The following is a 16311-nucleotide window of genomic DNA, read 5'->3' as shown; positions in this document are numbered from 1 at the left end:
TCCTTGCACCAGCACTTTACAGGGAACTTGGAACTGATTAAAAATCAGTGCAAGAGGCTGGTTGATTGATTTTCTGGTTGGTGTTTCCTCCCTGTGCATGGGAATGGACTGAGAGCATAGGAGACGCAATAAAGGTAGGGTTTAAAGTTAGGAAATCTCTACAGCTACGGGTAAGGCCTGTTTCTTGCATCTCAGAAGTCACTATTCTGAGGGCCAAGAGTTTTGCAGCGGTGGTTTTTGGGTCTCCTTTTCATTGAGCTGCTTCTCAAGTGTCTTCTGGAGTTTTCTTGGTAAAAAAAGCTCTGTATGTTTTCCTTGGGAAGCACTGCACAATGGAAATATGTTATAGGCTTCTACATTATATGATCTAAAAAAATCTCCCTTCTTTGTATTGTTGAGAAGAGTATGTAGAAGTGATATTAAGGATTTAAGGTCTTTTCCTGTAAACCTTTGTCCTGGCCTTTAATCATTAGGTAGGACTACAGAGAATAAATGACATTAATTATTCTGGAGGTTTATGCAACTCTGAGAAATCAAACCCAGGCAAATAAAAGGCAGAAGTGTTTTCCTTTGAAAGACAGAGTAAGCCCTCTGAGCTGAGAGTAGAGCTACATCCAGTAAGCTAAATAAGGATCCTAAAAGGACCTTGAAGAGCAGCTCACCAGCTTTCCCCTCAAAGCATTATTAAGATATCCACCAAATTAAAACTCTGCAGTTTTCAAGTATACAGTAAGAAAAATTGTTTCATCACTTGACACCCTTGGCAAAGCATGCTTAGATCAAGAAAACTTTGATTAATTCTTGATTTATGTTGAAGGAAGAAATAAAACAAGTGTGATTCATATTTAGTTCCACACCAGAAAATGCAAGCTTTGTTTGGTATTAAACTGAATTGAATTGAAATGGATTGTTTTTGTAATCCCATCTCTAAAAAATAGAGTTTCTTCACATCTCAAAATAATACTTCTTTCTGTTTTCCAGACCAAAAAACCTGTTGGTGTACAACTGTACAACAGGGGGAATCAACCCTTTCTTCTGGGGAGAAATGGGTAAGGTCTTATTTAAATGGAGAGCATCAGTAGTGTTCCTTACGCTTTGAAGAATTGGTTTCCACAGTTTAGGTGGCATTTGGAGTCTGCCATTCAAACTGTATTTTGGGTCCTGTGATGTAAAGGGTACTTCCAGACCAAACTATTCTATGATTCTATGGTATTATGGAAGTGAAGTGGTCTTTCCTGTCCATAAGAAAATTCTGAACAGAATTAAAAGGTGTGCACTTCAGGAGGAAAACATTGAGATGACTGGTGGGCTTCAAGAACAGTTTGTATTTTGATCATGAGTTTTGTGGGAAAAAAAAATCAAATTATTTTCATGGCTGACTTTTCTTCAAGTGGATGTACTTCCAAGGCAGGGGTGAAAGAAAGGGAGATACATCCTGAGACCCTTGAAGAGAAAAACTCATGCTGAAGCCAAGCAGCAGAATTTGTTTCAGCTGTGTACTGTGAAATACTGTGTACAGGTAGTACATTCATGGACAGATGTACTGGGCCTGGTTTACTTTCTGTTACCCCTGCATTTATTTTTGTGCTTTAAATACAGGAGGCTGGCTATTCCATCTCTCATCCTTTGTTTTGCTTTTCCCCTTCCTTTATTTACATGGCAAAGTAAGTCAGCAGAGAATGAGACCATAATTGCATTTACAGAATAAATGTCTTAACCATTATTTGATCATGTGGCCTAGCAGGGAAGAGGTTTCAGCAATTGGCTGAGTCCTGAGGGCATCATATCCAGCTCCTCGTTGCCTTTTTTTTTTTCCCTCTTTCAATGAGAGATGAAATGTTGTGCTTAGTCAAGATCTTTTGTGGCTTTTTCACAGGAATTAATGCAAAGCTCTTCACAGGCTGCTACTTCAGCAAAAGCCACCATAGCACCACTTTCTGAGGTTTGCCTTTGTTAACCCTTTTTCAGTGTAAATTTGCTGATGAAAACAGCAAAGTATTTAGTGCATTGTCATTGATTTTATTCTATTCCTCTGCTTGTAACTGTGGAATTAGTCATGAAGTCATCTGGGTGCAGCAGTGGCACCTTCCATGAGCAGCTGAGCTGTGTGGTGGAACTGAAGGCAAAATTTTCTCCTTGGGTGACACTATGAAGCTCTTTCTACCCCATGTTGTAGCCACAGTTTTCCTGTGAGAGAGCAGCATGCTGCAGAGAATTAGGATGGAGTATTAAAGTGCAAAATTTTGCCTTTAAAGATGTTGCATGGCTGAAGGAATGAGTTTGGGAAAGATTTACTCCATCACAATGTTATGACTGCAGGCATCCAGTCTGAATCCTTATTCAGACTCCTACCAATTTCTTTTTGGGAAATACACATAATTCTGTGCAAGGAGTCAGGCTGTGTGACTGGTCGTCAGGATGGAGGGTTCTGAGTGTCTGGCAGCTGCTGAGAAACCAGGGAAGGGAGTGGGAGTCACCTGGCCTGGGACTGAGCATTTTAGTGCAAAGCAAACATGGGTTTTGCAGAGGTATGGGTCTCGGCTATCTGGTTAGCCAGGTGACACCAGGACCTGCTGTAGGAGTGACAGGTGTACACAAGGGAGTAGGGATTTTCCAAGGGGAGAAAGATCAAACAGAGAAATTGAGGCTGGATTTGGCTTAGGATACCAAGGGTTCGGAACAGAAGTGGCAGAGATGGTGATGCTTTGAGTACACTTTGAGTGATGAGCTGCAAGGGAGTGAGGGGTCGAGGGAGGGAGGAAACACCCATTGAAAGGCAGTTCATTCTAAAGTTCCTCAGACACAGATAAAAACTCCTAGTGTTAAAAGGAGCCTTAACTGATTTATTTCTTTTCCAAATAATGCTATGCCTTGAAGTTTTTATTTTTCCTTACTTTCTCAGTACTTTGCCTACTTATACAAAGATGTGGTCAAACAACTAAATTTTTATCTGATGAAGCATATTCTACTTTGCTGCAATGTGAATCTGGTTAGTCTGACTTTGTGAAGTACATTTTGCAGTTTCTCCTCAAAACTAAACCGTAAAACAGGCTGGAGATGATGTTCAGTGTGGCAAAAATTAAATTGAGTTTATTCTTGTTAGTCTACCTGGGTAAGACCTGTGTCCAATTCTCCCCCTGCAGAACCTGCCTTTGAGTTGTAGGATTCGCTGCTGCATTTTTTTGTTGAGGTTGGAGGGGAAGGACCACCCACCCACTAAGTCTTTGCAGTAGCTCCTAGAGGTGACAAATTTCTAGTTTGGTGTTCTTAGTAGAAGTACAGCAAAAGTCACTACTTGAAGTGCAGTAATGAGCTGAACACAGACACTGGAGAGTCCTGTCTGAATGTTACGATCGGAATCTGCTTATCTGAGGATGATCTCGATGTTTCTTGAGGCTTGCAAATTCTCATCTGATTTTCTATTTGTAACATAAGCTTAGAGACTAAACGATAATATGAGCACAGATTGATGTCGTTAACTCTCAAATAAATTTTTTAGAAAGTGAAGAAAGCCTACATATTCTTCTTTCTGGAGCTTGCTGGTGCTCAGGAGTAGGAGCACCATCTGTTTATCAGTCCCTAGGGTGATAGTCTTACACTCAGTTACTGCAGTTCTGTTAAGCCTCTGCAATATGCAAATGTCCCAGATATGCACATCTAGATACCAGTTTGTGGCACTGTGCCATTGCCAGAGCTCAGAAGCAGACCCAACATATTTTGTGCCTTAACATGCAGAGGGAAGGGAAGATTCCCACCTTATCATTTGTTTTTGGGTTAAGAATGCAAGACAGTTTGCTGCCTTAGAGCATCCAGAGGTGTTTTGAAAACAGGCAGACATTTGATGGTGTGGGTCAGATGTGGTTTGAAAGGACATAATGAAGTATTTTTAAAGCTGTCACCCTGGATAAGCGACAGACTAACTCAAACATCAGCCCACTGGAAAATCTGACTGAAAACTAGAAATGTCATTTTTATTTTTGGGTAGCAGATCAAAGTTTACTTTCAGTGATCTAATGAAATTTTAGCACTTACCAATTTCTTTTACATCTGCTGCAGGTGAAAGCAGAAATGCAGCTTCTTGAAGCTCTTAAAGCTGCCTGCTTTTCCTCCTTTATGCTTAGGTGCTTTGACAAGGAGGTTTTTGTCTACCAGTGTTAAGTGTGGAGCAGGATTGGGTTTCAAATAGGCAATAGATGGAATTGTCAATTTTCATGGCAGAAGGGACAACCTGGTCCAAGCTCTGGTGACACAATTCAGAGAGATGTGGGCTGGAGGTGTGAAGCACAGCACCTTGGGCTGTGCTACACTGTGCTTCCAGCCCATCTGGAAGTGAGTGATTGCCAGTGAAAAATGCGTGTTCCCTTGCAGGGCAGTATGTCATGTCCACATTCAAAAGGAACCCCCTGGAGCAGGCCTTCCGAACACCCAATGCTCACATGACCTCCAGCTACTTGATTAACCAGTACTGGATCACTGTCAGCCACAAGGCACCTGCCATCCTGTACGACCTGTACATGAGACTCACAGGGAGAAAGCCCAGGTAAGGAATGGTGCCATCAGCCTCCTGCATACCCGCCACTCCAGTGGAGAGCAGAGCTTGAACCTGTCATGAGAACTGGAGTCCTTGAGCTTCTTTCTTCCTGTCCCCTTCTCTTGAGGAAAATGAGGAAATGCGTGGCTGTAGTTAAACACAGCCTAGAGTTTGCACCCTTCCCACTACCTGGAGAACAGCACATCTTTTGAACTTGGCTTTACAGACTTCAGAGGTTCCCAAGGCAGACAAGGGCTGGTAGTCTTGTCTTCTCTATATCCAGATCTCTACCACTTCAGCTTTCCAATGGAATCACCCCAATCTGGCATATGGACTTGAGCCTGACAAGGTTTAGAACATACCAGCTAATACATTTTTTTCCCCATAAATCAGATCCCTAAGTAGCTGTTTCCAGCACTGGTCTGAAATCTAGGAAGCAATTGTTTCTGAGTATGATAAAATTCTAATTGTATTTAGGAGAGCAGTTCACCATTATGGGTGGTATTTGAGCCCTGGCAGTGGTAGGGCTTGGAGGAACAGCAATATCTATGTCCCATGTGGAAGGAATCCTCTTGTAAGTAACGTTACGCCAGACATTGTCCTCCTTTACTACCCTGACACCACAGAGGAGGATTTGTTGGGCAGTGTGAGAACAGGATGACAGCACTGTGTTGATGTCAGCTGCTCTGATTTATCCCTGACATTCTGCTTTGGAGGCAGATTGGTCCATAAAAAGACTTCCAGTTATCCCAAAGGAAAGAATTACCCTAGAAATAGAGGTAAATTGAAAATTAGGCTAGAATCTCCAATCTTTGTTGAAAGGGGCAGCAGTAAGATCTTGGCACTGCCATTGCAAGTGACATTTCTTTTCATGAAACTGATTGGCATAATTAACCAGTGGACACTGCCTGCAAAAAATGCTGTAGTTAAATGTCAAACAAAACTCAGCATCATCTTCTGGACTTTAAGATTTGCAGCCTCAGCAAAGATGGCTCCCCAATGAAGTTGGGAGTTTTCTAAGTCTTCTTTTTTTTAATATAGTTCTCCTTTTCTTTTTATACACTACTTCAGCTCATCCAGGTATTGCTGCAATGTGGTAGAAAGCACAGTAGCAGCTCATAGTTTCTTCTCTTCCTAGATACCTGAATATCAGACCTTTACGGTCCAAGGACAGTAAACCACATGAAATAAAAAAAGAAGCCTTTTTAGGTGTAAGCTCATTTCACATAAATTTCCAGATAGCAAGCAAAACTGCCCTAAGTGCTTTCCTGTGAGTGCTGCACATCCATCTTTGACTTAGTAGTCCCTTGGGACAATCCTTTCTCACCTGAGGATCTCCTCGTGCAAGGCTCTGTATGGGAGCAAATACAGAAATAATTGCTGTAAACAGTTTATTAGAAGACAAAAAGCATGTCTGAACTGTGGCCACAGTGAGAGCTAATACTCAATTTATTCCTCTCAGTTCCTTCATAGTGGAGAATGAGATTTCCTGTAAGAAAACTTTGTCCTATTTCTACTCAGTTGATGTTTTGCAGAAGACCTCTCCTTCATACAAATTATTAGTCAATGTTTTGAATGTGGTCACATCAACTGAGCTCAGACAGTTGGCATGAAATGCAGTTTTTGCACACACCTCTTCAGATCATAGAATCACAGACTGGTTTGGGTTGGAAGGAAGCTTTGAGATCATCCAGTTCCACCCCTGCCATGTGCAGGGACACCTTCCACTATCCCAGATTGCCCAGAGCCCTATCCAGCCTGGTCTTGGGCACTTCCAGGGATAGGGCGGCCACAGCTTCTCAGGGCAACCTTTGCCAGGGCCTCACCACCCTCACAGGGAAGCTTTTTTCCCTCATATTAAAGAGTTGGTTCTCTTACCCTTTCTTTTTTTCTGTCATTCTCCATTAGTCCTAAGCACTTTAAAGATTTCGGGGAGTCAGCTTGAGGGGAGCTTTAGATCTTTCCAATCTAAAGCTTTTCTTCCTCCCAAGTTCCTAAAATGTATTAAAATATTCACAAAGCTTGGCCCCATGGTGTTTGCCGTACACAAGAGGATTATTCTGAAATAATTTTAAAGCAGCTCAGTTAAACTGTATTCAGTCAAGGTGCACATAATTATTCAGAATGAAGGTTTCTTTAATGTGATGGTCTGCTTTGCTTCTAAAATGAAAGCCACTTCTCAAAAGACTGCCTGTCTAAGGTTTTATAGTGCTCTTTCCAGTTGCTTTGGGAGAGCTGCACAGTTCTGCTTTAAACTGACTCATTGTGTCTTGCTGTGCTGTACTGAGTGCTTATCACAGCGGCATTCATATGCGCGTAGGGAGAGGCCAGCCTAGCACCATTCCCCCACAGACCGCCACCTTTTATTTGTCACAGCAGCTGTGTTACCCCCTGGGCAGCTCAATATTTTGCATGAAAACAGCTCTTTTTTCCACAAAAATCAGCCTTTTAATGCTTTCTCTTGCCCTTACCCAGTCTGAGAGGACATGGTGTCCTTTCAGAATTGACCAAGCCCTGTACATCATACTTTAAAAACAACTGCCAGTGGCCTTTTTTACTCATGAACACCGGGACAACTGAAATAATCCTGCAGGGTAGGACAGCATTACTGTCATCCACTTTTGTATAAAAAATTAGTAAGATAAGGCCAAGACACAACAGAGGACTTAAACCTACATTTCCCAAGTCCTTAAGCAGTTATGCCTCTGAAGCAAGACAGCAGAGACGTGGAACTGTTGGAGGGGGTCCAGAGGACAGCCATAAAGATGGTCAGAGGGCTGGAGCACCTCTCCAATGAGGACAGGTTGGGAGAGCCAGGACTGTTGAGGCTGGAGAAGAAAAGGCACGTGGGAGACCTGGTAACAGTTTTTCAGTACTTTAAGCAGACCGATGGGAAAGAAGAGGAAGGACTCTTATCATGCAGCATAATCATAGGATAGGGAGGAATGGTTTCAAACTGAAAAAAAAAGTACATTTAGGTTATATAGGAGGAAATTCTTCCCTGTGAGGCTGGTGAGGCCGTGGCACAGGTTACCCAGAGAAGCTGTGGCTACCCCATCACTGGAAGTATTCCAGGCCAGGTTGGATGGGGCTTGGAGCAACCTAGGGTAGTGGAAGGTGCCCCTGCCCATGGCAGGGGCTGGAAACTGAGATGATCTTCAAGGTCCCTTCCAACCCAAACTACTCTGTGAATCTTTGGTTCTGTCTGAAAACTGAAGTTGAGCAAATGACTTCTGATCTCAGTGTCCATACTGCAGATGTGGTCACCCAATACTGGGGCTAATGCCAAAAATCAGAGCCTTGCTTCAGTACACAACTCAGGCTTGGGAGTAGAAGAAAATTCCTGTGCCAGAAAGAAAAGTACCCACCTTGAGAACAGCAACACTGCACACCAACCTTGTGGTGCAGGCTTCATACCAGCTCAGATGGGCTCTTCCCTCCATAGCGGTGAAACATGAGGTAGACACAGCTTCCAAACCTTGCTTAGGTCAGACCAGTGAGGTGGACATCAGTGGCAATGATGTTGGCTCCCATGTTGGAGCCAACAATAAAAGCTGGCTGGCTCTAGGCTCGAGCTCAGCTGGAGCAGTTGGGATTTTCTGGGCAAGTTCTCAGCTTAGCAAATAGCAGGGCAGTGCTCAGGAGGAATTGGAATGTTTATTCACCTGGATTGGTGGAAACACAAACCAGCAGCTTCTACATAAGGTCAGACTTCCTGCTCATCTCTGATGCTCCCCCTTTGTTTCAGAATGATGAAGATTATCAATCGGCTGCACAAGTCTATGACACTCCTGCAATATTTCTCCACCCAGTCCTGGAACTGGTCTTCAGATAATATGAATATGTTAATGAGTCACCTTAACACAGAAGACAGAAAGGTAAATATTTCTTGAATATGGGTTGCTAATCTCATATTCTTTCATCTGCAGCAATTATTTTTGGTGTATTGTGGAGCATTTAAATAATATCTGGATGATTGGAATTGTTTTTAATCTGAAATTATTTATTTCAGGAGCTTTCCATTTATTACAGGAGAATGTTTTCAGGTCACTGACAACCCAGCCTATTCTATGAAAACTTCTTCCTCTCTACAAAGTCTTTCTTTGCTCTAAGAGACAGCTGCCTGAGAATTTGCTAACAATTTGTCCAATATGAGCACCCAAAATTAACTGGGGTAGTTGGCTGCAACAAGATTTTGTTTATGCCGAACACCAGAGTGATCTGTTTCTTGGACTTCTGTTGATCTAGCTGCCTAAAGAGAATGCAGCACAGCTGAGAGTGACACCGATGCAGAGGCACCCATTGACTTAATGTCCAGTTAATTTATTTACACATAATTTTAGTGACATGTTAAAACTGCATGGAGGTTTTCATTTGAATCTGTTTGCCTGTGTGGAATGCCATTTTTCTTCCATGATTCTCTGTGCGCGTGTGTGTGTGTATGTATGTATGTGTGTGTGTGTGTGTGTGTGTGTGTGTATACAAGTTGCTACCTGACTTTATTTTTTGCCAACTAGCACTCCATTTCTGCTTGCTTTGCCCAGATTCCCAGCTGGGTGGGACATTAATCAGCAGCTGTGAAACACAGTCTGTCAGTGCTTGGAGCTCAGTGGCTTTGAGTATTTCAGAGAGAGGGCCTTGTCAGGAATAGAGATCAATGAAGAATTGATGCTTCAAGTGAACTTGCTTTGAACTCTGGTGTTCAGCTTTCATTGTTTGTCTTTAAATCCCAGTTATACAACTTTGATGTTCGCCAGCTTCACTGGTCAGAGTACATTGAGAGCTACTGCATAGGTGCTAAGAAGTACTTGCTAAATGAGGACATGGCTGGAATTCCAGCAGCAAAGCAACATCTACGCAAGTAAGTCACATGCAGGGACAAAGAGAAGAGCTCCTGGCTAACTTTGGGGAAAATAAGTCTAACTACTTTGCAAAAAAACCCCTAATAATAATAATAATAATAATATCATCATCATCATCATTATCATTATCATTATCATTATCATTGATTAAAATTGAGATAACTTATTTCTTATCACAGCGGTTTGTCAGTATTTACAAACATAGAATAAGGGGATAGTTGGCCATAGCAGGGAATCCTAAACAAGTTCATTAATCATGGATCATTTTTAGGAAATTTATAGGGACCTCAGGAATGGACTGCTGACTGCCTTAGACTGTGAACTGTGATGCAGTAATAAAGTTTACCTTAAAAGGGCTCTTAGAAAAATGAACCAAGTTTTGAGGTCTTTAGGTGTCTTTTTTTCCCTTGGTCAAGCACTGGGAAAATGAGAATTAGAGAACTGCAGAAACTTTTGCTTGACAGAAAGAGGACAGGATCATTACAATCTGAAAAATTCAGTAATACCACTGAAATTGATGCTGTAAATTAACCCACTCCCCCCCAAAAATAAAATATCCCAGTGCTGCAGTATTGCAACAGTGAAGACCATTTATGATCATTGTATAATTTCACAACTCTAAAGATGGGTTTCACCCAAATAAGAGAACCCTGCTTGTCAACTCCTGTGAGTTTCTCTAGGCTGCCCCAGTTACTGCAAAGTGAGAGATAACAAATATATGAAACTGAAGTAGAAAGTATTGGACACAGACTGTCCTAAAGAAAAACCTCTCCATATGACTTCGCTCTGGTTTGAAATGAGAGAAGAACAAGAGTGAATTCCAGTACAGCTATTCCACCTACACGATGAACTATTCACTGTGCTCCAGCTTTAGCACAGTCCTTGGCAAGACCAAGGACTCTAGCACAGCATCTCCACTAAAACAGGAATAGCAAAAAGCCCAAGGGCCACTTGTAAATAGGATTTATTCCTGAATTACCTGTAGGAAATGCAGGGGGCTGGTGAGCTTCTTGTAGTTTGTGTGTTTCTTGATAAGATGCCTCTTTCCCAGGCTGAGGAACATCCGATACGCATTCAACACCACCCTCCTCGTGATCATCTGGCGCATCTTCATCGCAAGGTCGCAGATGGCTCGAAATATCTGGTACTTTGTGGTGAGCCTCTGCTACAAGTTCCTGTCCTACTTCAGGGCATCCAGCACCCTCAGGCACTGAAGCCATCCATCAGCAGCCAGCCTCTTCCAGAAGGACCTCCATCTCTTCTAATCAGCAACTGTGGGCATTGAGGTCTGAAAATAGCAGAAAAATCCACTCCCTCCAACAGCAGCTGGCACTTATTGTACACTGTTACATGCTTACCTTTTTAATTTTAACTAATGCTTTAATATATGGTCTTTCTTCCATAGGACCAGGCCAATTTTTAAAGCCATAATTGAAGCTTTAGGAACAGGTCAAGCTGGGACCCTCCCATCTAAAGTCAGATATACAAGAGTAAGGATTAATCAAAGTCATTGTCCTCCCATGTACTACTCGTTAGGCTATCTTAATCCCATCTTCTTCCTCAAAAGAGGCAGATTTAAAGCACGACCTTGGAAGACAAGGATGCCACCAGAGAAGACCCAGCTGAGGAAATGAACCTGTAAGAGGTCTTCCTAAAGCAGCTATTTGTTCATTCTCATTCAGTGAAATGGTACCTTACTTAAAAAACAAGATTACACCTTCTCACTTTTTCAAAACTTAGGAGGGGGAAACATCAGTCACATGAGGCCAGTGAACACACAGAACAGTTTTCAGATCTTGTATTGCTGCTGAGGACTGATGCTTTCAAGCCATACCTGAAGACATGTAAAATTCATGCACCTGTGTTAACTCGGCTCATTCACAAGCTGCTTTCTTACAAAGAGGTCTTCTTTTCCTCCCTGTGGTTAAGATTTCAGTCTATTAAAAAATTTGTGGTCTTGCATTTATCACATTTGTTTAGGACATTTTGGAGGTCTTGAAAAATGCTGTATTAACCCTGAGAATGAAGAGGAGACTTCATAAAAATCAGAAGAAGAATACAGAAACCTGTCATTATTTTTGAAGTATGGGTCTTTTTTTCCCCTGCAGGAAATCTCTCCCCCTGTAGCTCAAAACCAGTCTGATACTGCGCTTTCATTACAGCTAAATCACTTTGCAGTTGATCTTTTCCAGTGGCAAAGAAAGTGTAAAGACACACATGAAGGAAACATCATTGAGCCTGTTCTGCTGCCGTTCCTGTCAGGAGGCATTAAAAAGTCTGAAATTTGTTTTTCTTGAGAATAGTTAAATGTTGGATTTAATGATCTTAAAGGTCTTTTCTGACCTAAGCAGCTCTGTGATTCTTTGACTTCTCTGTAAGAACAGTCATGCAACTGTGAAGGTAATGCACTTTGTCCTGCAGTTTAGAATTTTCAGAATTTGATTTTCAGAGTTTTAGAATTAAATTGCAGTTTAGAAAGGAAGCCAAGGACCTTCCCAATGCTCATGGCTGTTGGAGATCCTTGTTTCTTACAGTGAATTGTAAATTCCTGTGGGGGCAGAGAGAGTAGCAGGTGCAACAACAGCAACAAATTTACTGCATTGTCAGATTTCAGAGTCAAATCTTACACCGAAATATTATTTATTCAGATAACACTGAATAAGCACTTTTAAGATGATCAGTCTTCACTGCAGCACCCAGTTTCTCTAATCCTGTGTCATGCCAGCTGTCTGAAAAAGTAATGCTATACAAAAAACACAACAAAGTAACACAGTTGTTCTTTTGTGAGCTGAGGAGAGCAGAGAATTTACAAATCTGGAATTCCTCAGAAATTATACTTGGTTTTGGTACTGAAGGTAGGAGCAAATTATGACAGTGCATTTATATCTGAGCACTTCAAGCTGGTTCAGAAATCTTTCTAGAGGTTCAAGGAATTAATCTTGCCTCTTATGCCCCAGAGGTCTGATTCCAGGCAATTGCCAGAGGGTGCCTGCAGCAGGACCTGAGCAGAAATGTGGTGTCCGGAATGGCAGGGCTCTGAAGTTGCCTGCCACATTTTGCATTTGTCACACACTGCTTTTGATCTGTGCTTAAATAGGTCAAGCACCCAGTTTACAAAGATGCAAATTTCTGAAGCTCTTGCCTTGGAAATGTGCTTCCTGTAGTGAAACTGGTTGTTGGGCGTGTGTTTTCCAGCTTCAGGGCATGCTGTGCAAGGTGTCACCACCTGGGAAACCTGGAGCTGTGTGTTGGGGGGCTGAGGACCAACGTTCCCTGTCCAGTGCTGCCACAGCAATGTTTTGGGGAAGACTGTGGCGCTGTACTTTGCTACCTTAGTGGGGCTGAGACAGGTTGCTGCAGAGATTCCTCCAGGAAGAGCGCATTCCCTCAGTTACATCATCTGGTCATCAGGCAGCTTGCAGTCCTCATAGGAAAGGCTAAAACACAAAGCAAACCATAACTGTCAATCACTTTGAAACAAACTTCCACTCAAACATCAGGAGATAATTTCAACACTTATCCTGAAAGTCTTTTTAAGTGACCTGCCTTATGGACAAAGAGAAGCAACACTGAAGGGGATCATAAGTCTTGGGTTGTGCACATGATAGACAAAAGCTTGGGTCTCAGAAAAGTCAAAGGTGTAGAGCTGCTACAACATCAGTCAGCTCTCCTGAGAGTAAAGTGCCCCACCTTTCCTTCCCCTTCCCTACTCATGCCAGGAATTCCTCCCAATATGCCTGTAGGCATTCACAGTTGTGTGCACTGGCTGTATTGTCTCCACAAGTCTGAGGTTTATTTTTTGCTCCCCTGAGAATATCCAGACCTGGTTTTCTGAACACACAAAAAGGTGCTGCATTCAGAACAGTGGTGGTGTGACATTTTAAGGCTCTTCAGCATTTTGCTGAAGGAAACAGCTGCAGAAAAGCTACTCAGCCCCAGAAAAACAGCAGGAGTTGTTTGGGTTGGAAAAACAGAGCTGTTGCAGAGGGTGTCTGCTCTTCTGGAGACCTTTCATAGCCCACACGGCATTACCAGCAGCTGGCTCCAGAGCTCTGGCCTTTCCTGGAGCAGATCAAGCTGTTTGTTTTAACACACATGTAACATGAAGGGGAACTTGAATCCTTAATCCATTTTTTTGTGGCCTGAGATGTTTCCAGCTGATTGTCTGACGCACAGACATATTTCAGAAAGCCTCAGTGTAGGGGCTGATGTGTGGCAGTGGCCCTTGAGTGCCAGTTGTAACTGTCATCATGGGGAGCTGGGCCTAAGAACTTGTTCTCACCTTCAAACAGTGGCTGATGTTCAAAGGTTTACTTTGTGCTCCTCAGTGGATTTGTTTGTGCTCTGAAGAAACCCAAGCCTTGGGGAAGATATCTGAAAGAAAAAACTGAATATCATTTTACCATCAGCAACAGGCAGAAGCTTGCAATTAACAAGTATCTCTTTTTTTAATTAAATGATGATAACAAAACAAACAAACAAACCACAACAAATCCCGACAAATAATCTGTGTTTTAACTGCCTTTTGAACAACAACCAAAGCTGTTTATTGTCAGCATGTCTGTTACTAAAAAAATTAAATTTTTTACCCCTCCACCCTCCTCTGTTCTATGTTAAGAAACAATTTTTCCACAGTAGGGAGGGAGAGCTAACAGACCCACTGATAAATTACAGGTTGTTGGCCCATTACCCAGCTCCTGCAGAAATGTGTTCTTTTACATTTTCTAAGGAAACATGAGTACATCTGCCTGTGTGTACAGCTGCATCTTCCAGCACCAGACAACACGGTAAAAGCTGTGGAGCTCATCCTGAAATGCGAGGCTGTGCTTGTTTGGAGTGCCCTGTTCCACTTCAGTTTACCACAAAACGATTAACCGTCGTTTCCAGTGTAAAAGGAACCTAACCTGTAGCTGCTAATCAAGTCATTATCATGAATAAGCAACTGTGAAAAGAGGGAGGGGGCATCCTTTTGTTTGTAAATAAGCTACAGCTTCATGGTTGAAAGCATGCTGTTGTTCTTCCAGCATTGACTACCGCTGAAAGCAAGGATGAACATTCAGTACAACTTTAGTACAATTGGACCCCTTATTCTAGCAGAGAGCAAATAACATTCCTCAGAAGGTAAGTGGTGAACACCCCATTACATGATGCTAAATATTGGTATGAACACCCCATTACATGATGCTAAATATTGGTATGAAGGTGGTACAGATTTACTTAAAGAGAATTAAAATCCAGAAAATAAAGCGTATTTGGGGAATAATTAAAGATGTACCATCCCACTTTTCTCTATTGCTTAAAAGCTAGCTATGAATTGTTTTTTCAGAGGAGTATGAAGCCACTTAGAAAAGGTTTCTTGTCCTTACATGATCTTGGCTGACCCCAGTTTATAGTAAAATATTTACTCTTCCTCCGTCCAGAGTTTCTACAGTTCTATCTGCTATTTCTATCCTCTTGTTAGCTATGAGACAATTTCCTGTTATAAATCTTAATTACAGAGTTTCTAATGTTAAGGTGTAACCTTTTGAGCTCTCAAATCAGATAAAATGGTCAAACCACAAATTGTGTGAACCTCAGCCGTAAAATTGTTAATATGATGTTTATGTTATTTGAAACATTTAATAAAACAAAATATTTTAAAGCTATGGTCATTTTGCATTGCTTGGTTTGCTAGAGGAGGTGGTTACTTGCTGGCCATTGCAGTTGAGCAGAGGCTGCCTCTCCAGCACATCTGCAGCACAGCTGTCGGTGGAACGGCAGCCCCACCTACAGGAGGGAAACACATTTTAAAGGCTGCAGTAGTGAGACTTCAACCCCGATAGAGAAGACTGAAAGGTCCTACTGTGATGAGTGTCCTATGGAAACTCAGAGGGGCAGCAAAGAAAAATTGGGAGTAACCAGCCAATTTCCCCGAACAACATCCCATTTGTACCTGAGTATATTACCGCAAATTTTTAGTTTAAGTATAGAGACCTCACCTCATAATATTAGTTTTCTGTCAAGCAAGAGTAGATAATATCTAGTAATTATCTCTCACTTCCTTGCAATATAGCATACTTCAATGAGTGGAAAAGACACAGCATTATCATGACCCTTTGCTTAATGAAAATTATTTCCAATCCTGAAATTCAGGGCATATATCAAAGATACCACTTTCATTTTGTTAGCAAATCTTTCCTTAAAATATAATTTTCCATTTTTAATATGTAAATGTGATCTTTATGGAGAAAAAAAAAATTCCAGTAAGATGCATCAATGAACGAAAGCCATCAGCAAGAAAGTTCAAATTTTTTACAAGGAACAGATTTTAACATCAACCTGCATTCTTCAGTATTAAGGGGTTTTTTTCTGACATTCTAAATTACCCAGTATTATCAAGGCAAATAATAAATAAATGACGAAAATTGCATTAATTTTCATATTTTAAGGGAAGCAGAAATAGGGGGGGAAGAAAATGATGTAAAGTAGGATAAATCCTTAGCTGATAATACCACAGGTCACACAGAATAAGCACCAGGTCTCAAGGGAAGGCATCCCAGCCAATTTTCCCCATCTCCCTCAGTTAACGACAACTGGTGTTCATTAAGAACTGAGCCCACAGGTCCCGGTTCCTAACTCCCAGGATTATTTGGCTGTGAAATGTGCTGTGGATAAATTGGATTTCTGGACTCACACCCTACCTACGGGAATGGATACCACAGCAGTGGAAGCTGAATTAACCCAGAACCCATCCAGAGCCAGGAGAGGGCCACACACTCATCTACTTCCCTTGCCACAGTTGCCTTGATGATACAAATTCCTGCAGCTCCCTGCACTGCAGTCTCAGGGGTGACTTGCTCCTTCCAGGGAAGCAGCAAGTAACACCCAGCCCCAAATGAAAAAGCCACAACAGGAGCACACAGCAAAATAAATGCATCT

General features: G+C 41.9%; 1 protein-coding gene across 4 annotated transcripts in view; it reads left to right on the top strand.

The window, feature by feature from the left end:
• Positions 1 to 15034, top strand: part of LOC128940531 (fatty acyl-CoA reductase 1-like) — a 128919-nt gene extending 113885 nt beyond the window's left edge. For all 4 annotated transcript variants that reach the window (XM_054282005.1, XM_054282006.1, XM_054282007.1 and 1 more), the window contains exons 8-12: positions 982 to 1049; positions 4369 to 4540; positions 8280 to 8409; positions 9265 to 9392; positions 10445 to 15034. In XM_054282005.1, coding sequence (XP_054137980.1) covers positions 982 to 1049; positions 4369 to 4540; positions 8280 to 8409; positions 9265 to 9392; positions 10445 to 10607 — 661 coding nt within the window. In that variant the 3' untranslated portion in view covers positions 10608 to 15034. The remainder of the gene's footprint in view (positions 1 to 981; positions 1050 to 4368; positions 4541 to 8279; positions 8410 to 9264; positions 9393 to 10444) is intronic.
• The last annotated feature ends 1277 nt before the right edge of the window (positions 15035 to 16311 follow it).

The sequence above is a fragment of the Melozone crissalis genome, unplaced genomic scaffold (assembly GCF_028551555.1).
Source record: "Melozone crissalis strain CALT ecotype California unplaced genomic scaffold, PUWL_Pcris_2 ptg000033l_1, whole genome shotgun sequence".
Classification (NCBI taxonomy): domain Eukaryota; kingdom Metazoa; phylum Chordata; class Aves; order Passeriformes; family Passerellidae; genus Melozone; species Melozone crissalis.
The sequence above is the reverse complement of the archived record's forward strand: the minus strand, read 5'-3'. Positions and strand labels throughout refer to the sequence as shown.